The sequence below is a fragment of the Crinia signifera genome, chromosome 5, assembly GCF_055691185.1.
Source record: "Crinia signifera chromosome 5, ASM5569118v1, whole genome shotgun sequence".
Classification (NCBI taxonomy): domain Eukaryota; kingdom Metazoa; phylum Chordata; class Amphibia; order Anura; family Myobatrachidae; genus Crinia; species Crinia signifera.
Window position 1 is genome coordinate 307,730,571 of NC_139221.1, and position 24,242 is coordinate 307,754,812.

General features: G+C 46.5%; 1 protein-coding gene across 4 annotated transcripts in view; it reads left to right on the top strand.

Annotated features, from left to right (window-relative positions):
* Positions 1–382: 382 nt before the first annotated feature.
* Positions 383–24,242, top strand: part of SDHAF3 (succinate dehydrogenase complex assembly factor 3) — a 41,209-nt gene continuing 17,349 nt past the window's right edge. Inside the window, exons 1-2 of one of the 4 annotated variants that reach the window (XM_083189474.1) lie at positions 383–489; positions 12,606–12,789. In XM_083189474.1, coding sequence (XP_083045600.1) covers positions 12,610–12,789 — 180 coding nt within the window. In that variant the 5' untranslated portion in view covers positions 383–489; positions 12,606–12,609. Of the gene's footprint in view, positions 556–10,681; positions 10,750–12,605; positions 12,790–24,242 lie in introns of those variants that run through there. The other 3 variants (XM_083189475.1, XM_083189473.1, XM_083189472.1) reach the window with 3 other exon arrangements.

Sequence of the window (24,242 nt, forward strand, 5' to 3'; positions counted from 1 at the left end):
GCCGCGCCCTCATTTGCATACACCCCGCCCCCTTTTCGCGAGTGTCCCTATTTCTTCAAGCCAAATGTTGGGAGGTATGCCATGGCACATGTCCCACAAAACAGGGAATGATGGGACATGTAGTTCACAAAATGTTGAACCAAAAATGACCTAAACATCTGTACAGTAAAACCAGCGCTTATGCCCAGTTATGGTGCAAATGGATTGAAAGTAACCGTACAAACTACAACTTTAAAGACCATACATTGCTGACCCTGTCAACACTGAAGCACACTAAAAACGAGAGCGCCACCTGCAGCTGGCCGGCGGAATTACACATCTTAATGCTACCCGATATACCCTCAACAAATATGGAGGCGGCTGCACTTCCGGCGCGCATGGACCTATTCCGTACAGTGGTCAGGTGATTCGGGGCGCTAAGGATCCTGGGTACGGTCACGGTGTGCATAAAGGTCCAAACCTAAAATTAGAAAATCGCTTGTTTGGGGGGTAAGAGGCTGCTGCCAGCATTCGGTTATCATGTGATGATGTACACAATGTAATGTTCGGTGATAGGTGTGTGATGTGCCCCTTGCTGTGTATGCTGCTATTGTGCTGGATGTTATCATGTGTGGTTGTTTAGTTGGTGTGGGTTCTGTAAGTTGACCCTGACTGTGACATTTAGAGTTGCTCTGTTAGTCCTTCCTTATTATGCTGATCACAATGGGCTGCTAACACTGCTGCACTAGACGTTATTCATTGCATATAATTAATAAAGTGAATATAATACATAGCCATACTTGCCTAACCCTCTCATTCAGGGAGAAAGTGCTCAGTTCCTGGTCTTCCCTGGTAATGTATGATTGCCAGCACCTGTGATAAAATGCCTTTCTTATCAATTACCTAGCTCCCCACAGGTGATGGCAATCATACATTACCAGGGAAGTCCAGGAACAGAGCGTGTTCTCCCTGAAGGAGAGGGTCAGGTAGGCAAAACCTATAGATCAGGGGTTCTCTATTTGCTCTGGGGCAGACAATAAAAATTATTACAGGACCCCAGCAAGTTAGCACAGAATGGCCCCCACATGTTTGGTCAGTGAAGTGAAGTACCCGCTATTGTGACAGGGAGGCAGTGGGTAATGAGGGGATGGAAAGAGGGAAGCAGAGGATATTTACTTAATGAGTTATCCCCTGTCCCCCCCCCTTCACAGACACATTAATCTGATGGTCTGCAACATGGAGTCCTGACCCCATTCTGAGGTGGTCGGGACCTACTTTGGGGTCCAGTGGCGTAACTTGTAGTCCGGCAACCCCCACGGTGGCAGGGAGGCGCTGAGAGGGTGTGGGCGCCGGGGGGGCGGCTGGCTGTGGGACTATAGTTACGCCCCTGCCGCCGGCGCTCCTGTCTGCGTGGGTTCTGGCTCCTGCTGCTTATGAGAAGTGACACTCTGAAAATGGCTGCCCCCATAAAGCAGACCATTTTTAAGGTTGCTAGAGAAGGCTGCAGCCTCCTCTAGCAACCTTAAAAACGGTCTGCTGTATGGGTGCAGCCATTTTCCGAGCATCGCTTCTCAATAACAGCTATAGCCGGGAACCGCCCAACATGAGCCATTCTGGGAGGGACACAATGCTCTGTTTCTGGACTTCTCTCTCAATTAATGATTGCCATCACCTGTTTTCAACAGGCTAATTGATAAGAAAGGTGGTTCACCACAGGTGGTGGTAATTATAAATGTAGAGGTAAGTCCGGGAGCAGAGCATTTTGTCCCTCCTGGAGAGGGTCATGTTGGGAGGTATGTTTATATATATATAGATCAGTGCTTGAAGTGGTGGTGTGCCATATATATATATATATATATATATATATATATATATATATATATATATATATATGGAAACAGGCGTGAGCCCCTGCGCCAAGTGTGTATCAAACAAATCACCAGTAGCTAGAGATTGCCCAATCAATCAACTGGGGGAAAATTAGCACCAAAGTCAGTTTTTCAACCTGCAGCTGCTTCTCTCTATGAGGTGTAGTCTCTGGAATCCACAGAGAAGGTAGAGATCTAGGAAGAGGCAGAGAGAAGGCGCTTCATGGTGCAGTATTAAAAGTATTTAATAGGATAATGAAAGATCCTGGTACAGGCAAATATAAACTCGTACCATAGGTAAAATCGCTGTGGACTGGGTACCACAAGGTTTTTAAAAGTAGCCAAAGGCTAAGCTGCTCACGCTTTGATGCTGGAACCAGGAACCGCCCTCTGACGAAGTCTATACGACGAAACGCGTCAGGGCGTGGCCTACGACGCTCCTACCCTTCTTACAGCTGATGTCTGGATTCCTGTGACTCCTGTACGCCTCCCTGCAAGCCAGCATAGCGGTGTTTCCAGCGGTTCCTGGTTCCAGCATCAAAGCGTGAGCAGCTTAGCCTTTGGCTACTTTTAAAAACCTTGTGGTACCCAGTCCACAGCGATTTTACCTATGGTACGAGTTTATATTTGCCTGTACCAGGATCTTTCATTATCCTATTAAATACTTTTAATACTGCACCATGAAGCGCCTTCTCTCTGCCTCTTCCTAGATATATATATATATATATATATATATATATATATATCTCTATATCCATTAACCGGCACTCCTTGCAGACTAGTCGCAGCTTTCACCCGGTGCATGCCTTCCTAGCAACCGCTGGATACATAATCAACCCCTCCGGCTGCACACTTGGGTATTGCGCAATACCCAAGTGTGCAGCCAGAGGGGTTGATATATATATAATCGCAAGATTCCCAGACATCCAGCATACATTGCCTCTTGATAAAGGGGTATATTCCCCGAAACGAGCTGTTGAGGCTATGCATTAAAAAAAATTCTTCAAGTTAGAGATGCTGCAGTGACGTGTTATTCCTGGGGAACCTTCTGGATGTCTGGGAATCTTGCTGTATATGTATACTACAAAGGCACGCAGCGCTACATGTGATTTTTATGGAAAGTGCCGGTCCATTGCCTGGATATATATATCTATATATCTATATCTATCTATCTATCTATCTATCTATCTATCTATCTATCTATCTATCTATCTATCTATCTATATATATATATATATATATATATATATATATAATCTCCACTGCTGCGACCAGCGATCACTACAGGGGTAAAAACAGGAGCGCGCACCCGGCGATATATCGCCGGTGCACACTCCCATCGCGGGCAATGGACCATATTTCCCGCTATATTACACAAAATCGCCCACGTGTGTATGCACCTTAAATGCTCAACTGCCAAGTACCTAATGGCTTTTAAAGGTGAGACCATCCCAAACACAGCACCTGAATTAGTATTAAAGGGGCAGCTGTCACAGGTTTCAGGTAAATATCCCCTTCACGACATTTGACGTATATATACGTCATGGCCGGGAAGTACTTCCCGACACATGACGTATATATACGTCATGACTTTAAACTGTCACTGCGTCTCGAGACGCAGTGACAGAGGGACGATGTCTGCTGTCCCTGACAGCAGACATGTCCCTGCATGCCCAGGGGGGGCTGCGATGTCGCCCCCCCGTCGGCGATCGCTGTGATTGGCTGTTCAGTGTGAACAGCCATTCACAGCGTTTTCCTGTGTTACCAGCGAATCAGACGCTTGGTAACACAGGTGTCAATCACCGCCGGGCGTCAGGGGGCATGAGGGGGTCATCGGTGACGATGACACCTCACCCCACCCTCACCCCACCTGCCCCCAAGGCTGTGATTGGTCCGTGGGACCCACGGACCAATCACAGCCAAGGCGCGACATTTAAACTAACGGTGACTGCGCTGCAGACGCCATTCCGGTCTGGAGTAGCGTGCAGAGCGGTCACCGTGCCTATCTGCCGTGATACTGACCTGATCCTTGCTAATACTTACCTGATCCTTGCAAATACCTTACCTGATCACTTGATCACTGCTTGTAGCGTGCTGGACGCTTCCTGGATCTGACTTCCTGAGACTTCCTGCTGCTGCTGCAGTGTGATAGAGAGATAGAGAGAGAGAGAGATAGAGAGAGATAGTGACAGAGAGAGCTATATTTTGTGTCTGCTACCCCCCCTTTTTGGGGGTGCAGGGTTTTTTTATATATAAATAACTGTCGCTGCTGCTGCAGTGTCATAGTGATAGATAGTGATAGATAGTGAGAGATAGTGATAGATAGTAATAGATAGTGAGAGATAGAGAGATTTGTGTCTGCTACCCCCCCTTTTTTGGGGGTGCAGGTTTTTTTTTTATATATATAACTGTCAGTGCTGCTGCTGCAGTGTCATAGAGTGATAGATAGTGATAGATAGTGAGAGATAGTGATAGATAGTAATAGATAGTGAGAGATAGAGAGATTTGTGTCTGCTACCCCCCCTTTTTTGGGGGTGCAGGTTTTTTTTTTATATATATAACTGTCAGTGCTGCTGCTGCAGTGTCATAGTGATAGATAGTGATAGATAGTGAGAGATAGAGAGATAGTGACAGAGAGTGATAGAGAGTGTATATTTTGTGTCTGCTACCCCCCCTTTTTGGGGGTGCAGGTTTTTTTTTATACATATAACTGTCAGTGCTGCTGCTGCAGTGTGATAGATAGTGATAGATAGTGATAGATAGTGATAGATAGAGACAGAGAGTGACAGAGAGTGATAGAGAGTGTATATTTTGTGTCTGCTACCCCCGCCTTTTGTGCTGATCACTATATCTGAGGTGATCAGCAACTTTTTGGGGGTGCAGAGGTTTTTTTTTTTTATATATACCTGTCAGTTGCTGCCAGTTGCACCAAAGGTTGTGCACCTGCTGCCCCTCACTGGTAATCAGTGTCGCATCACTGATCACCTTTTTTTTTTTTTTTGTGGGTGCTGTGTGGTCTTTTTTTAATTTTTTTTTTACACACACTGTGATTTTGTGGGTGTCCTGTGGCCACTGTGCGCTGATCAGTGACGTACATCACTGATCAGCTTTTTCGGCACAGGGTTGATCTATTTTTTTTTTTTTGATCAAATTCCTGTTGCCTTTGAGCGCTGTTCAGTGACAGACGTTACTGACCAACATCTGTGCTCAATTTTTGGCGCAGGACCTTTTTTTTTGTTTTTTTAACCCCTTCAATTTTTTTTTTTTTTAACCCCTTCAATTTTTTTTTTTTTTAACCCCTTCATTTTTTTTTTTTTGTATAAAGTATTTTTTTTGTTCTGCACTACATACACACAACACACTACATGCCCCCCGGGTTGAAATAAAGTTTGTACCCCCCCCTACACTATACACGTGTTGAAACATTTCACTACCAGTAACACAAAAATAAAAATGTCATCCCAAATGTCATCCCAAATGTCATCCCAGTCATCCAGAAGAATGTATTCAGTGGAGGAGGCATATGCCATGCTTGCCTCTGATTCTGACACAGCCAGTGAGGCAAGCGGGGAATTTGAAGGATTCGTCTTAAGCTCCTCTTCCTCCTCTGGTGATGAGGGACCCCCTCAAAGACGCCCCCGTAGAGCAGCTGAGACCCCCCCCCCAATAATTGATCTCGTATGGACCCCACCACCAGACAATTTTGAGCCCCAGGTTCCTGAGTTTTTGGCCATGCCAGGAATCCAATTTGATTCCACAGGTCTCAGAGAAATTGACTTTTTCAAATTATTTTTCTCTGATGATTTTATAAATTTAATGGTGGACCAAACTAATTTATATGCCCAGCAGTTTATTGCTCAAAACCCCACGTCATCATTTGCTAGGTGGACCCCTGTAGATGCAGTAGAGATGATGACGTTTTGGGGTCTGGTGTTTCATATGGGCATAGTAAAAAAGCCACAAATTAGGCAATATTGGAGTACAGATGTTCTGTACAGCACCCCATTTTACCGTATGGCCATGACTCGGACTCGTTTTGAGGCAATCCATAAATTTATACATTACACCGATAATGCACAGTGCCCACCCAGAGATGATCCCACCTTTGACCGGCTATTCAAAGTCAGGCCGGTCATTGATCATTTCAGTGCCAAATTTGCAGAGCTATACATCCCTGAAAAATTTATTTGTATTGACGAGTCCCTTATACATTTTAAAGGAAGGGTTAAATTCCGCCAGTACCTTCCCAGTAAGAGGGCAAGGTATGGCATAAAAATGTATAAGCTGTGTGAAAGCACCACAGGGTACACCCACAAGTTTAGGGTATATGAAGGGAAGGATTCAAGAATTGAACCGCCAGAATGCCCCCCCTCCCTCGTAGGTGTTAGTGGCAAAATTGTCTGGGATTTAATGCACCCCTTCCTGGATAAGGGTTATCACCTCTATGTGGATAACTTTTACACCAGCATCCCCCTGTTTAAGGCCCTTGGTTCAAGAGGTACAGCAGCTTGCGGTACTGTGCGCAAGAACCAAAGAGGCCTCCCCAAAACGCACATTGCCCAAGTAATGAGAAGGGGTGAAAGCAGGGGAATATGCACCGAAAATATGTTGTTGGTCAAATATAAGGACAAGAGGGATGTCCTTATACTGACAACAATTCATGGAGACAGTACCACCTCCATCCCTGTACGAGGTACCAGTACCCACACCTCAAAACCAAATTGTATCCTAGATTACAATAAGTACATGGGCGGAGTGGATCTTTCAGATCAGGTACTGAAGCCGTACAGTGCCCTGCGGAAAACAAATATCTGGTACAAGAAGCTGGCCGTGTATATCATCCAGATGGCACTGTATAACGCTTACGTGCTATTCCGTTCTACCGGCCAGAGGGGGACATTTATGCACTTTCAAGAGGAAGTCATAAAGGGCCTAATATTTGGGAACCAGCAGGCAGAGGGCCCCAGTACTTCTAGTACTGGCCCCCGTATTGTACCAGGGCAGCATTTTCCCAACGAAATCCCCTCCACTGCAAGAAAGGGCAGGACACAAAAAAGGTGCAAAGTTTGCTATAAAAAGGGAATAAGAAAGGAAACTATTTTCCACTGTGAAACTTGCCCCGACAAACCCGGCCTATGTATAAAGGAGTGTTTCAAAATATACCACACATCGATGGATTATTAGGTTCATCATTTCACCGTGCATCGGGGGTCTTGCTAATGCCACATAGCACCCACCATTCATTCCACCAGAATCTGAGCTGCAAAATCCAAAAATCACTCCTTCCCTTCTGAGTCCTGCCATGCACCCAACTGGTATTTTTTGGTCACATGTGAGGCATTGCCGTACTCTGGAGAAATGAGGGCACAGATTTTGGGGTGCTTTGTCTCCTTCATTCCTTGTGAAAATGAAAAATTTTGAGCCAGAAGTACATTTTTGTGTAAAAAAATGTAATTTTTCATTTTCACAGCCCAGTTGTACCAAAATTGGTGAAACCCCTGGGGGTTTGAAATGTACACTATACCCCTAGATGAATTCCCTGAGGGGTGTAGTTTGCAAAATGGGGTCACTTGTGGGGGGGTTCCACTGTATTGGTAATGCAACATAGCACCCACCATTCATTCCACCAAAATCTGTGCTGCCAAATCCAAAAATCACTCCTTCCCTTCTGAGTCCTGCCATGCGCCCAACTGGTATTTTTTGGTCACATGTGAGGCATTGGCGTACTCGGGAGAAATTGGGGCACAGATTTTGGGGTGCTTTGTCTCCTTCATTCCTTGTGAAAATGAAAATTTTTGAGCCAGAACTGCATTTTTGTGTAAAAAAATGTAATTTTTCATTTTCACAGCCCAGTTGTACCAAAATTGGTGAAACCCCTGGGGGTTTGAAATGTACACTATACCCCTAGATGAATTCCCTGAGGGGTGTAGTTTGCAAAATGGGGTCACTTGTGGGGGGGTTCCACTGTATTGGTAATGCAACATAGCACCCACCATTCATTCCACCAAAATCTGTGCTGCCAAATCCAAAAATCACTCCTTCCCTTCTGAGTCCTGCCATGCGCCCAACTGGTATTTTTTGGTCACATGTGAGGCATTGCCGTACTCGGGAGAAATTGGGGCACAGATTTTGGGGTGCTTTGTCTCCTTCATTCCTTGTGAAAATGAAAAATTTTGAGCCAGAACTGCATTTTTGTGTAAAAAAATGTAATTTTTCATTTTCACTGCCCAGTTGTATCAAAATTGGTGAAACCCCTGGGGGTTTGAAATGTACACTATACCCCTAGATGAATTCCCTGAGGGGTGTACTTTGCAAAATGGGGTGACTTGTGGGGGGGTTCCACTGTATTGGTGCTTTGGGAGTCTTGCTAATGCAACATGGCACCCACCATTCATTCCACCAAAATCTGTGCTGCCAAATCCAAATATCACTCCTTCCCTTCTGAGTCCTGCCATGCGCCCCACTGGTATTTTTTGGTCACATGTGAGGCATTGCCGTACTCGGGAGAAATTGGGGCACAGATTTTGGGGTGCTTTGTCTCCTTCATTCCTTGTGAAAATGAAAAATTTTGAGCCAGAACTGCATGTTTGTGTAAAAAAATGTAATTTTCCATTTTCACATCCCAGTTGTACCAAAATTGGTGAAACCCCTGGGGGTTTGAAATGTACACTATACCCCTAGATGAATTCCCTGAGGGGTGTACTTTGCAAAATGGGGTGACTTGTGGGGGGGTTCCACTGTATTGGTGCAACATAGCACCCACCATTCATTCCACCAAAATCTGTGCTGCAAAATCCAAAAATCACTCCTTCCCTTCTGAGTCCTGCCATGCACCCAACTGGTATTTTTTGGTCACATGTGAGGCATTGCCGTACTCGGGAGAAATTGGGGCACAGATTTTGGGGTGCTTTGTCTCCTTCATTCCTTGTGAAAATGAAAAATTTTGAGCCATAACTGCATGTTTGTGTAAAAAAATGTAATTTTCCATTTTCACATCCCAGTTGTATCAAAATTGGTGAAACCCCTGGGGGTTTGAAATGTACACTATACCCCTAGATGAATTCCCTGAGGGGTGTACTTTGCAAAATGGGGTGACTTGTGGGGGGGTTCCACTGTATTGGTGCTTTGGGAGTCTTGCTAATGCAACATGGCACCCACCATTCATTCCACCAAAATCTGTGCTGCCAAATCCAAAAATCACTCCTTCCCTTCTGAGTCCTGCTATGCGCCCCACTGGTATTTTTTGGTCACATGTGAGGCATTGCCGTACTCGGGAGAAATTGGGGCACAGATTTTGGGGTGCTTTGTCTCCTTCATTCCTTGTGAAAATGAAAAATTTTGAGCCAGAACTGCATGTTTGTGTAAAAAAATGTAATTTTCCATTTTCACATCCCAGTTGTACCAAAATTGGTGAAACCCCTGGGGGTTTGAAATGTACACTATACCCCTAGATGAATTCCCTGAGGGGTGTAGATTGCAAAATGGGGTGACTTGTGGGGAAGGTTCCTAACTTTTAGCACTTATGGTGCCTAGAAACCTACATGGTGCCTAAAAAAAAAATCTCATAAAAAGGAGGCTCCAAAATCAAGTAGGTGCTCCTTCTATTATGAAGCCTGTGGTTTGGTCAACGTGCACACTAGGGCCACATATAGGATATTTTTGAAAACAGAAGAATTGGGGGAATCAATTTTTAGTCACATTTCTCTAGTAAAATCTACTGTATTTGTTAGAAAAATGTATTAAAATTGAAACTCTGCAAAAAAAAAGAAATTTTGAAATTTCACCTACACTTTGTTTTAATTCCTGTGAAACACCTAAAGGGTTAACAAACTTCCAAAATGCTGTTTTGAATACTGTGAGGGGTGCAGTTTTTGAAATGGCATCATTTATGGGGGTGTCTCACATACAAGTCCCTCAAAGTCACATCAGAACTGAACTGGTCCCTAAAAAAAATCAGTGTTTGAAATTTTCTTGAAAATTTGAGAATTTGCTAGTCATATTTGAAGCCTCCTAGTGTCCAAAAAAATGAAAAGGGGGTTGAAATAATGATGGCAACATAAAGTAGACATATGGTCTATGTTAGTTATTAACTATTTTGAGTGGTATGATTATTTGTCTCACAAGCAGAAAATTTAACATTTTGCATATTGCTAAATTTTCCATTTTTTCACGATATTTTGGTATTTTTCACAAAAAAACACAGACTGTATCGACCAAAATTTACCACTAACTTGAAGTACAATGTGTCACGAGAAAACAATCTCAAAATCACTGGGATAAGTAAAAGCAAAAAAAAGTTATCCCCACTTAAGTGAGACATGTCAGATTTGAAAAAAAGGGCTCTGTCATGAAGACACAAACTGGCTCTGTCATGAAGGGGATATATATATACACAACTGATTCAAACTCACAGGGGAGGAGAGGTGCCCCCTTGGGAGCAGGAGCCTGGCAGCAGAAGACTCCATTGCCTTTCAGAGTTATGCTTCTGCTGAGCCAGCTGAATTAGGTTACCCAAGGGGCCCTCTACGGGGTACAATGGTGACAATATTGGTTTCTAGCTTGCGATGTTGATGGCAGTGCTGGGATTGCAGCTACATGTAGGGGACTTCTCGTTCTGAGACATCTCCTGCGTGCCCCTCATAGAGATCAAGGGCGGGATGTACTAAGGTAAAACCTTATCGTTGCCCTCCGCCACAGATGCCGACCTCCTACCCTCCCCCTTGCGTACCATCCTCCAGGAAGCCTGGACCCAGAAGATAAACTCCTTCCCATAGCAACGCAGCCAGATGTCCTTCCGGCTGCAGGTGGGAGGAGGAGGCCCTGGGGACAGCCTGCTTAGGCTTTCAGCCATGGGGGGAAGAGGAGACACCCAGGGAGGAGACAAAGACACACCACATCACAGGTATCGCGGGGGCCTTCGCCACACACAGGGGTACAGAGAGGGGTAGCGTTGTATTTTAATACAACCCACCCCAAATGAAAATTCAGTGCTGCTTGCATTGAGCATTGAGCTGCTGCCCATCTCAGGCTCTATGTCTGCAGCCCTTGTACATTAGTATCAGGATGTTCATTCAGCAATCCTCAAAAACTGGTACCAGGAGCCCGGATCGTTCCGTTAGTAAGGAAACCTGGTTGGTGAGGAGGGATCCATGGGGATCCTTCTGCCTCCTCCAGCAGTGTACATGCAGTGGCGTAACTATAGCACCGCAGCCCCCGCGACCGCGCGCGGGGGGGGGGGGGGGGGGCGCTATGCATGTGCGGGCGCCGGGGGCTGCAGTGCTATAGTTAAACCCTGCCGCACCAACCCCCGCAAACCCCCCCATCCCCAGTCTTTACCTGTGTTCAGTACGCGCTGGTCCCGGCTCCCTTCTTCTGCTGAGGACCACAACAAAATGGCCGCCCCCATATAGCACACAGTTCTCTGAAACTGTCTGCTGTATGGGGCGGACATTTTGTGGTGGTCCTCATAGCATAAGAAGGGAGCCGGGACCAGCGCGTACTGAACCTAGATAAGACGGCGGGCGGAGGGGCGGGTGAGTGGCTGGGCGCCCTCCCTTTAACGGCGGGGGGCGCCCAAAATGTAGTTACGCCGCTGTGTACATGCATTAACTCAGTACATATATGTGCATTAACACTGCCAGTTTGGATCTGGCACTGTTAGGTGCTGCCACTAGTATTAGTGGTGGAATCAGCAATGAGAAAGATGTCCGCTGTCTCCGCACCAGTTATATTAAGATACTTCGCTCGTAAGTATCTAACACCATCTTGGGCATGGGCGTGGATACTTTTTTTTTTTATAGAAATTAGGTCGTGTTAATAGGTTGGCCATTATTGGTCGAAAAAAGTTTAGGTCAACATGTTCAAAAGATCGCTATGGAAAAGGTCGCCATGTTTGGTTTGGGAAATATTAGGTAGCGTTGGGACATCCTGGTAGAGATGGTGGAAAGACAGTATGACGTGTGGGACCGAGGGTGGGAGAGGAAGGGTAGATTGTGGTGTGATCAGCGTACACAATGGAATGCTCAACTTCACCAAAAGAATGAGTGGGGAGCGAGAGAAGTACAGGGCCCGAGAGCATAACCTTGCTGGGCCTGGCGGACAGTGAAAGAAATGAAATATACATGTGTACAGTTAGATGTATCCACACATGATATGTAAAACTCCTGTTAGCAAGGGTTCAGTATGATTTCCCAACAGTCAAAATACCGACCTGTTCAAAATGGCCACATTCATTATGCCAACATGGTCGAAATGCTGACATTTAAAATGTTGCCGTGTCAAAAAGTCAACCTGTATTTTTGTGTGTCTACATGGAGACCGTATAAGTGTTTATCCTTATAATATATCTCTGATATATATGAAGAAAAATATCATGACAACTTTTTTATATGTCGAATGTCAGCATTTTGAACGTGTTGGTATTTTGATGTTTGCCAGTATCTTGACCCCCAGTAAGTTGACTGCATCCCGTTAGTAGTATGAATATAAATGGCATAGAGCAGTGGTTTCAACCTTGGTCCTCAGGACCCCCCAACAGTGCACGTTTTCCAGGTCACCCGGCAGGTGCACTTATGCTCACAGGTGGAGTTAATTATTTCACATGTGCTTCTGTGAGGAGACCTGGAAAACATGCGCTATGTGGGTTCCTGAGGAATGAAGTTGAGAACCACTGGCGTAGAGTGATGCTAACAGGATATGATTGACCCCCCCAATGCCCTACACTGCTTTATATACAGCTCTGTTCTCCTCCCTCTGCAGGTCCATGCTGGAAATGTCCTCTCACGTTTCCCAGGTACGATCCCTCTACAAGAAGATCCTCTTCCTGCACCGGACGTTACCACTTCACCTCAAGGCCCTCGGAGACCAGTACGTGAAAGACGAGTTCAGGAGACACAAAACTGTTGCCCCTGCTGAGGCCAAACTCTTCATGAAGGAATGGGAGGTACTGATTCGCTTCCCAGTGTCTCCTGTATCTGTGATAGACACCAACCCTCTCTCAGCGATCATTCTGTTACCAGTATTACCATCCTTGTGAAAAACGAAATAGATGTGCAGTCGGTGGGAAAGTTGCTGACCCACAGTGCTAGGATCATCGGTTATAGGCTAACCTAGAACCTGTCTGTGTTGTGTTTCGCTATGCCTCCCATGTATGCTTGGAATTATTCCAGGAACTCCAGGCTCCACCACAATCCAGAGACATACTTGTTGGCTTCTGACTAGAAAACACTTAACCCTGGAGTGCGCCACTGGTGGCGAGGGCTGAGTAGGGGCCTGAGATAATTGCAGTGAGTTCTGTGTAAGTATCGGAAGGAATTCATAATATCTCCTGTGCCTGTGGTGCTTGCCACACTGGGCATAATTCAGGTGTGCACGGAGGTGTTATCGCTGCTACTTACATGGAAGCAGCGGTGATAGCACCAATATGGTGATGCAGTTGGCTTCTGCTGCATTACTGATCCAGAGTGCATTCTGCGATGCAACATTGGACCATCTCTGTCGTTCAACGGAGGTCCTGGCCTCGTTCCTCTCCTGCAACGGTGGCAGCATAACTCTGTCCCACCTCTGTCCCCAAATGGCATCAAACTGTCAATCACTGACAGATTGATGCCGTCGTCCGCCCATCATGGCAGACCTGTACTGCACATGTGTAGTGTTCACTCTAGCTTTGCGGGTGGGCAGGGCGCCGGGGGGGCGGACCGGGCCCACCGACGTCACACTTGTGGGTGGTCCCGGGCCGCCGACATCACAAAAGGAGCGTGCCCGGGCCGCGGCATCATTAAAAGGGGTGGGCCCGGCCACCACCATCACTAAAGGGGTGGACCCACCGAAGTTGCCGTGCTGCTGGGGAAGCGGCAGGGAATCGCTGTCTAAGGCGGCGCTGCGCTTCCCTGTGCACACAGCCGGGGCAGGCACTAGGCTGTTTTAGCGGGGCGTTGCTAGCAGGGCAGGGCGCAGTGCCCCGCTAAAACAGCCTAGCGGGAACACTACATGTGCAGTGTGGGTCTGGCACATGTGCAAAGTACAGAACATCGGTACTTTGCGGTGCGTGCTGCATTTCCATCGGGTCCTGAATAAGGCAGCCCCTAGCAGGCATAAACACAGCTGCGCTTTCCCTAACACTTCCAGCTTTTCGTTAGGCGCGCCCACCGTTTTTGCAGGCACGCCCACGAAACGCCTGGGATCCACCCCCACATGCCCACTCCCTGCCAATCAGGCTGCGAGCGGCTTGTGAACAGAAAAAATTTTGCTGAAGCCTCTCACAGCCGGGCCTCGCACATGCGCATTGCGGCAAATGCATAGCACAGTGGTGAAAAACATCGTCCAGTGTCCGAATTCCGGCCCTAAATTTCTACAAAATTAGAAATTTATTAGCCAATAAAGAGTTGTGAATCGATTGCTAAATGTTTTCTGTAAAAAGTGCCCAATATAAATAACTGTAATAAATAAGTGCAGTAGTCATGTTCTGCCACAAGGTGGTAGTAAAGGCATATGGAAAATTCAGCTGATGCGCAAAACGCTTTGGCAGATAACTACAGTAGCTGGGTTACTAAACAGTCTTGTATCGTGTCAGCTCCTGTGATTTCCCCCACACATGGCTACTTTATGGGGGTCTGTCCCAATAAGGTGACGGTATAGATGATGGACAACGTCTATGGTCGACATTAACTAGGTTGGACGCCGAAAAAGGGTCGGCATACCTTAGGTCGACACCAGCTTATGGTTGACATAGGCAAGGTCGACAGTCATGATTTTTTTGGGTGTCTATGTAATTGTACATCGACATGGACACCGTATATGTATACCGCGTCCCCTCGCATTGCTTGCTGTGCTTCAAGCACTATTATATTCCCACTCTATGACCACTTGGATAGTAAAGTATGAAAAAACACTTTTTAAAAAAAAATGTCAAGCATTTGACTGTCACCCTGGCCTGTATTGACCTTTTGGCAGTGATGACCTATTTTGTAGCATGGTCTTTATTAAATATCGCAGACTTTACAGAAAATGTTACGTGTTATGGGCGTTCCGCTGGAAACACAGATGGTTTTCACTGACTTTTATTTCCGAAGGGGAGAGAAATTATTCGACGGTTGGCAACCAACAAATGATTTCTCCCCCCTTCAGCCGCAGGCCAGAGGACGTGTTCTTGTACACATCCCCTCGCATGTTATCGAGCTGGCAGCAAGGGGTAGGGGCATGCATTTAACGGGTGTCGCTTACCCGCTCACTAGGCAGCAAGTGGGTCTGAATTAGGCCCATTGTTATACCGGCAGGGTGTATATAACGATGATCAATATCCCAACAGGTTCATACTAATGACAATTGAAATGCCGACATGCAATGTAACGACAGGACCATAATGCCGCTTGGCATACTATCTCCCTCTCTATGAGATCAGCGTATGATATTATGCTACACATCAAGGCTCCATCCCCCAATCGCAACACTGCTCCCTTCCCTCCCACCGCGGAACCAATCACTTCCTCCCCCTTGTTGAATTTGCCCACTCACATACTCGCGGCCGCGCTCCTCTTCCAGTTCTGGCCGGCACTGACCTGTTCTTCAGGCTACGAGTATACGCCTAGCGAAAAGGTCTGAAGCATAGAAAGGGGTTCATTGAAAGTGGATAGAGAGCAAAAATTCATGCTGCCGCAGTGGGAATACTCGTGGGGTAATCGCAGGCTTCTCACCAGTCACGTATTGCAGATGGAGGCTGCCATCTTGGATTAAGGACAGTATCCACCTGTTGTGACAAAGGCATGCTGGTACTTTTCCCTCTGCATCAGTTTGTCTGGGATTTACATTAAAATATCGCATTCTTCCACAAGGTGGCGCCAGAACCTTATGTTCAGTCTCTCGCTCTCTCTCTTTCTGCTGTGTGTGGTCTTCAGTGTCACTCTTCCACCTTACATATATTATAATACATGGTGCAGTTGATATTGGAGACACTACTTAGTTATTGGATGGATGAAAGATCTGTGCTATACAATTTTATTTTTTGCTAGGTTTAGGAAACTTACCATACAAAATGGATACACTACGTCACTGCATTTTTTTTTTTTTAAACAAAGTGTTTCGTTTGTTCATTTGAATCTATAATATTGAATTATAAACTTATTTGAAAGGACCACACCTATCCTGTACTTTATATCTCTGGGGCAGATTTATCAAAGCTTGGGGAGAGAGATAAATTACTAACCAATCCGCTTCTGTCATTTTTCAAGCACACCGTGTAAAATGACAGCGTTGATAAAACCTTCTGCCTGATTGCAATGCCATCTATAGCTGAGGTTACCTATAGAAGCCTCACAATAGAACACTAGGGAGTGAGCTGGCTGATGATCACGTATACACATAGGCACTACTGGGTCATACACACAGAAGTCACTTGTTGGCTGGGATTGCCGACTGTCCAATTAGCTGTCCCCAGAGCCACGGACAGGTAGACCGGGCCCTGGTAAAATGGAGGGGATGTGGCCACCGGGTGGAGACAGGGCCTCCAGAGGGGGGTGTGGCCACACCCCTGTGAAACAAGAAATAAACGAGGAGAGAGAGGACAGGTTTCCGTTGTAGCTTTCTCTCTCCCCAACTCAGCACACAGCACTGATCAGCATGTGCTGAGCTGGGGAGAGAGGCTGTGCTGCTGCGGCAGTAGCCTGTCATCTCTCTTCCCACTGCCCAGCTCCCTGCAATGCAAGAGAGGGAGCCAGGGCCCAGGCCCCTCCAGCAGGCCTGGGATGTCAGGTCCTCTTTAATATTAACCAGCAGTCATTGATCATTAGAATGCTGCCAACATTGTTGTTCTCACCTTTGGGAGATCCCAAAGAGACGGTGAGGGCTGATGGGAGCTTTTGGGAGGGCAATGATGTAACTAGAAATTTTGCGCCCCATGGCAAAAATAAATTCTGACACCCCCCCCCCATACATTTATTATAATTGTATTACCTAAATGCCAGGGGTTTGATGCTCATTGACAGGAATTAGATGCTCGTTGCCAGGGGTTACATGCTTGTTGCTAGTTGTTTTTCTTTCTTGTTACCATTGGGTTACATGCTTGTTGTCAGGAGTTACACTTGTTGCTAGGGGTTTTTATGTTCGTAGCCAGGGGTTTCATTCTGATTTCCAGGGGTTTCTTATTCATTGCCAGTGTTTTTTTTTTTGTTGCTTGCTACCATTGGGTTGCATGCTCGTTGCCAGGGGTTGCATGCTCGTTTCCAATTTTATATAATAATATATTGCGGAATCCGTAACTTCCAGTAGCAACATACACTGCCCACTAGATCCTCTAGCAGATATCCAGCTTTCCAGTAGGTCCTCTAGCATCTGTCTTTTCCAAGGAGGCGGCCATTTTTGGAGGGACAATTTCTGCAGATTTTATACAGATTGGTAGTACTATTGGAATCTGCATAGTCTGGCTGGCTGCAGTCCAATTGTTAGGCCACTAGGGGAGGGGTAGCAAGGTTCATGGTACCCAACTAATGATGGTATCATATAACTGTAAGGTAACAGTGTAGAGCAGGGGTGGCCAACCGGTCAGAGGTAAAGAGCCGAAAAATATCGGTAGTCAAGCTAAAGAGCCGACATCATGCGCGCGCCGAAGGCGCATGCGCCAAAAAAAGAGGCGTAGTCTATTTTGACCCCTTGGGTGGGTGTGATACAAATACAGTCGGGCAAAAAAGTATTTAGTCAGCCACCAATTGTGCAAGTTCTCCCACTTAAAAAGATGAGAGAGGCCTGTAATTTTCATCATAGGTATACCTCAACTATGAGAGACAAAATGAGGAAAAAAAATCCAGAAAATGACATTGTCTGATTTTTAAAGAATTTATTTGCAAATTATGGTGGAAAATAAGTATTTGGTCAAAAACAAACAAGCAAGATTTCTTGCTCTCACAGACCTGTAACTTCTTCTGTAAGAGGCTCCTCTGTCCTCCACTCGTTACCTGTATTAATGACACCTGTTTGAACTCTTTATCTATATAAAAGACACCTGTCCAACACTTCAAACAGTCACACTCCAAACTCCACTATGGCCAAGAGCAAAGAGCTGTCAAAGGACACCAGAAACAAAATTGTAGACCTGCACCAGGCTGGGAAGACTGAATCTGCAATAGGTAAGCAGCTTGGTGTGAAGAAATCAACTGTGGGAGCAATTATTAGGAAATGGAAGGCATACAAGACCACTGATAGTCTCCCTCGATCTGGGGCTCCCCGCAAGATCTCACCCCGTGGGGTCAAAATGATCACAAGAACGGTGATCAAAAATCCCAAAACCACACGGGGGGACCTAGTGAATGACCTGCTGAGAGCTGGGACCAAAGTAACAAAGGCTACCATCAGTAACACACTACGCCGCCAGGGACTCAAATCCTGCAGTGCCAGACGTGTCCCCCTGCTAAAGGCAGTACATGTGCAGGCCCGTCTGAAGTTTGCTAGAGAGCATTTGGATGATCCAGAAGAGGATTGGGAGAATGTCATATGGTCAGATGAAACCAAAATAGAACTTTTTGGTAACAACTCTACTCGTCGTGTTTGGAGGAGAAAGAATGCTGAGTTGCATCCAAAGAACACCATACCTACTGTAAAGCATGGGGGTGGAAACATCATGCTTTGGGGCTGTTTTTCTGCAAAGGGAACAGGACGACTGCTCCGTGTAAAGGAAAGAATGAATGGGGCCATGTATCGTCAGATTTTGAGTGAAAACCTCCTTCCATCAGCAAGGGCATTGAAGATGAAACGTGGCTGGGTCTTTCAGCATGACAACGATCCCAAACACACTGCCCGGGTAACAAAGGAGTGGCTTCGTAAGAAGCATTTCAAGGTCCTGGAGTGGCCGAGCCAGTCTCCAGATCTCAACCCCATAGAAAATCTTTGGAGGGAGTTGAAAGTCCGTGTTGCCCAGCGACAGCCCCAAAACATCACTGCTCTAGAGGAGATCTGCATGGAGGAATGGGCCAAAATACCAGCAACAGTTTGTGAAAACCTTGTGAAGACTTACAGAAAACGTTTGACCTCTGTCATTGCCAACAAAGGGTATATAACAAAGTACTGAGATGAACTTTTGTTATTGACCAAATACTTATTTTCCACCATAATTTGCAAATAAATTCTTTAAAAATCAGACAATGTCATTTTCTGGATTTTTTTTCCTCATTTTGTCTCTCATAGTTGAGGTATACCTATGATGAAAATTACAGGCCTCTCTCATCTTTTTAAGTGGGAGAACTTGCACAATTGGTGGCTGACTAAATACTTTTTTGCCCGACTGTATGCCTCCAATAGTGCAGTGCCTTATATACATATGCCCCCAATAGTGCCAGATACACATATGCCCCCCCACACGGTGCCAGGTATGCCCCTACGGTGCCAGAAAGCTGGTATGCCCCCACAGTGCCAAAAAGCTGGTATGCCCCCACAGTGCCAAAAAGCTGGTATGCCCCCACAGTGCCACAAACTGCTATGCCCCCACAGTGCCACAAACTGCTATGCCCCCACAGTGCAAATTTCCCAGCAGCAGCACTCACCGTTGCTGCTGCTGCTGCAGAGCGGGAAGAGGACAGTCTGGGGTCCCCCTGCAGTCCTGTGATGTCACCGAGGGGAGGAGAGCACAGCACACTGCGCGTCTCCTTCCCCCTCACTTCCCTGTGACTGGGCCGTCCACCAATCAAAGCTCGCTGGCCGGCTCCTGATTGGCTGCTGGCCCGCGAGCTCTAATTGGCAGACGGCCCAGTCACAAGGATGCACAGTAAGGGGTAGGAGAGATGCGCGATGCGCACTCTCCTCCCCTCAGAAGGAGAAGGGATTCAGGGAACCGGCAGCAGGGGGGACTGGGACGGACGGAGGGCGGCGGGCAGCAGTGGGAGCAGGAGCCACACTTTACAAGGGGGAGAGCCGCATGAGGCTCAAGAGCCACGGGTTGGCCACCACTGGTGTAGAGTCTCACTGATACACAGCACAACAGCAAGAAGTGTGCATGCGTGTGTGTGTGTGTGTAGTGGGGTCATATGAAATAAACATTCATTAAGACAGATTTTTATTTTCTACTAGCAAGTGAGAACGTCGTATAATTAAGGGACCCGTCTAGGCTTATTTAGTAACGTTGAAAGCAAGCAGAGAGCTCCGGGCTTGTATTATAACGAGGATGTTTCATATGCCGTACACACAGCGGCTAATATTGCATCAGCCGCGTAATGAAATAGAGAATGTTATTAGTATGCGCATCGGGGCTACAGCGATTCCCAGCCCATAAACGCAGATCGCTCCAGGCAAATCCTCTCTGCCTGGTAATGTCGCCTTTATTAGGCTTTTTTGTTAAATATTAATATCTAAACACTTCTTTAACATAATTTGGATGACGGATGAGGAATCCGCTTTACATCCCGTGCTATCATCTGAAGCCATTGCGCTCAGTTTATTTAGAGTTCAGTATTGATTGTATAGGAAAGGAACATTGGACCTTATTCTAATTCAATCGTCCCCGCGCGTTCGATGTATTGCGTCTGTGCCGGTCGCATTTCTGCGCAGGGTGCGAGCGGGCAGAGCGGACTACGTCGCTGTGCGACCTAGCAGTGTGGGCGGGGGGGGGTCATAGCCCATGAGATCGGCCTGTGTGTGTGTGTGTGGGGGGGGATGACGAGCAGGCGGAGTTTGGTCCTCATTTGCAGTGTTGCGTGTGGAACAGAATAAGGTCCCATTTCCCCTGGCTCGCCCCCTCTGGTGTCAGAGGCAGAATGTGAACAGAGTGGGGTGGGGGGTGGGACTTGATGATGTCATCCGTGATCTTATGAAGTTTTGTTAATGAGCAGTGGGCGCTTATTTTGGCATCGCGCCACTAATTACTCTGGGGCTTGTTTAGTATTAAGGAAAAAAGGTGGCAGAGCGCGAATCTATATAATTGAATCTACTGCTGTCTCTGATAAGGGGACACCCCAGCCCCTTAGACACAGAAACAAGAAGGAAAAAGTTTCAGAGGCAGCGCTGATTCAAACAACCAATTAAAAATTTATTAATGACACAATTAATACAATTAGTAATTATATACCGGCCGGTACTTCAATGTATAAAATACACATACAAATAAAAAAACAATATAAAAATATAAAGCAATAATACACAATGAAATTGGTTAGTGGCTTGCTGCAATAAATTATTCCACTCTCTTTCACTCCAGTTTTAGTAAGCAGATGTAGTTTAGTAGGTAAATGGACGGTTAGCTCTTTCACAGCTCAGTCCAGGTTAGTGAATTATGGCATGCATGCTTTTGTGGTTAGAATGGGTTAATGAAGAAAACATGGAGGGAATGAATGGTGCTCAATTGAGCTATAACCTGCTCGCCTCCGGTTCAGTCACTCACTCGACCTGTGAAGGATTTTTCTCCCCGGCTGTTGATTCCTTGCTACATATGCAAAACAGCTCCCAATGTAAGGTCCACAGGAAGAGGTGCGATCACGGAGGGGGGTATGCAGGAAGGCACAATGAAGTAGCGGTCAGCGTCTGGTCTCCTTAACGCGTTTCTCGGCCTTTCACACTCGGCCGCTTTATCAGAAGGATGTAGATGTAGTGCGCCCCCGTCGCCTGTGTTTTATGGCGTTCAGGGTTTAGTGTGCGCTTGCGCTGTTCAGACTATCCAAGCCTCGTTTTCGTTCAGACGCGCCAAGCGTCAGTATTGCGTTCCACTTACGCTCACACCTCGTTTTCACAGATGCGGAAGTGTTCATTTGATGAATGCCTAAGAGCCGAGGATCTTGCAGTTTCTGGTGCCTCCGGACCGCACTAGCAAGACGCTCCTAAGCCCCATTGCCCCATACAGGATAGGGCAATGGTTATTATATGTAAACCTTCCGAGAGAACCGCGCTACATAATAGTGAAAACCGCACAAAAATTCATCCAGCAGTTTTTGAGATTATGGTGTTCAGACAGACAGACAGACAGACAGACATACGTGCTTCAGGGACTTTATACTATGTAAAGAGGTCATGTCATATACACCATAATGCACAACGTTCGAGGTAGGACATTTGAAGGGTCTAAGGAGCTGTTTGATGATACTTTGTAAAGAGGCTGTGTTAGCCCCTGGGCAAAGGCAGGATTTTTCTGGGGGGTCGTATCTTTTTCTAACAATATTATGGAGCCCTGCACCCTTCACGGTTCAGGAGTGGGCACCACTAAAATGACCAGGTTCAAATGGAATCCTGTCTTATTGGCTCCGCCCCCTCCCCATTGGTGGTAAATTGCTGCAAGAGGGCGGGACGTTGTAATATCATGCCTGCTCTCTCGAGAAAAGGGGGGGGGGGGTTTCTAGGTATTCCTGAACCCCCTCGTGTACGCTACTGTAGGCCATCATAGTGTTCTAGATCTTGGCTGTCATTTATCTAGTAGCCAGGCCAGGTTTTCAGGAAATCCATCTTGAGCGCCAATAGTAAATCAGAATGACTGGTAATGCTGCCACAGCAGGTCTCTCAATGGCGGCTGCGGTAATACAGTATGCGCGTGCTAGTCTCCGCCTCCCCTGTGTGAGCTGGGCCTATGCTCCTCCCTCGCCTTTTCCACTGCACTAGAAATGCCTAGCGTTCATTATAGCACCAGTCACAGCCTGCGCAGTCCCTCTCTTGCCTGGGTTGTCACTCTGCTCCTGCACTCATTGCACACTCCGGTCTGTATCTCTGTGCTGAGGTACAGACCAGTGTGTGCTACGAGCACCAAAGCGACACCCCAGGCAGGAAAGAGATACTGCGCAGGTTTTGACAGGCGCTAGAATGAACATGAATACCTATGAAACGGGTTGGACATAATCGTTGTGAATTGCAGCTCACAGCCAATAATATCCCGCGGCTCCGGTGCTGACCGACGCCTGCCCGTTTATAGAAGGGAGGGCATTTAACCGATCTAAGGTCTTCGACAATTTTCTTATTTATAGATTTCTTCTGTATCTGGTTGTTTAGCCTCCGTAGTCTTCACCTGGGAGCCTAGGTCCTGGGAGAGGGAATGAATATAAGCAGGATTATGGCAGTTGCTTGTTATCACAATTACATGTTCCGGAATAGAATCTCTGCAGGTCCCTAACACTGTGCCAGCGTAAGCTTCGCTCGTCACTCATAGAACTGGATGAGCGCTCCGTCCCGGGAGACGAGATGTCACCGAGTGTCATTATCCTTTCTGGAGGCTGCGTCTCCTTATCATTGTTGTGTTGTTAGAGCACAAGCACATAGTGTATCGGGCAGGAGATCTTATATAGAAATGGTTAAAGCCAGGTATTGGGAAAGAGCAGAGCCAGCAATACAACACAGCTGCTTTTGTTATTATAGGCAGAAATGACGAGACTGCCGGACTCGTCATCATCCCATTAACCTATTATACAGGACCGTCCAAACTACATCCCTTCAGACACTGTGGAACTATGGCCCTTATTCTGGTTCACTCGCAAAGGCAAATACCTTCTCAAATGGACAATGCACACGCTGCCACCTGATTCCCCGCGCTACGCTGCGAGCAGATGCGTACACTTACACGTCCCCTCGCATGCTGCCGCAGAGAGGAAAAATGACTCGCCATTGAATGATTTTTCATATCTTCGCGCATAAAAGTAAGCCCGGATTTACTTTGTATGAATTCAGGGTGACGCTGAGATCATGTGATGTCCTCTGCCCGCCCCAAACAGGCAGGACCACAGGCGGGTGTCCGCCCCCAACGTTTTTTTCATCGTTCTGCGCATGTCCAGCTCTGCTATCAGTATAGCAATCCCTGAGGAGTGTGCACGTTCTCTGCACATCTTCCGTTGGTTCCTGATCTCTCGCCACCCTCTTAATACGTCCAGGCGCTTTACTCTGGTTGAAATGTACCCTAGTTTGTGTTTGCATGGTAGAGAATTTAGATTGTAAGCTCCATTGCGGCACGGACTAATCTGCAAATGGCTGCGTAATATGTCGGTTCTGTACAAACAAATAATATTAATAAAAAAAAGATCGATGCTGGATTTCTTGTTGCACTGCAGTTGACTGCCAGTAGATGGCGCTCACTGATACTGTGAGATTATGCGTCGGGAAAACAGTGCTTCTTGATGACAATTTAAATGCTATGGAAAAAAAATTCAAGAAATATTCAAGAAATAACAGATTTGTCCATCAAGAGAACAGTAAATGTCCCGTCGCTGATTGTCCCTGTTACAAGTGGATACGTTCTTAGTGCACTTGGCAACATTTAGACTGTTACGCTGCCAAATGGCCGCGCAAGACAAATCATCAGTGTTTTTGTCTTCCGTTCGCAATTCCATAACAGGCATTGCCTTGTTTCCGATCTGTGGCTTCTAAGGGATTGCTGCCTATCTATGTTACGTAAGTAGTAGCTGTTCTTAAAGTCATTTAAATCCCTTTGTACCCCCTACGCATGAGCTACTT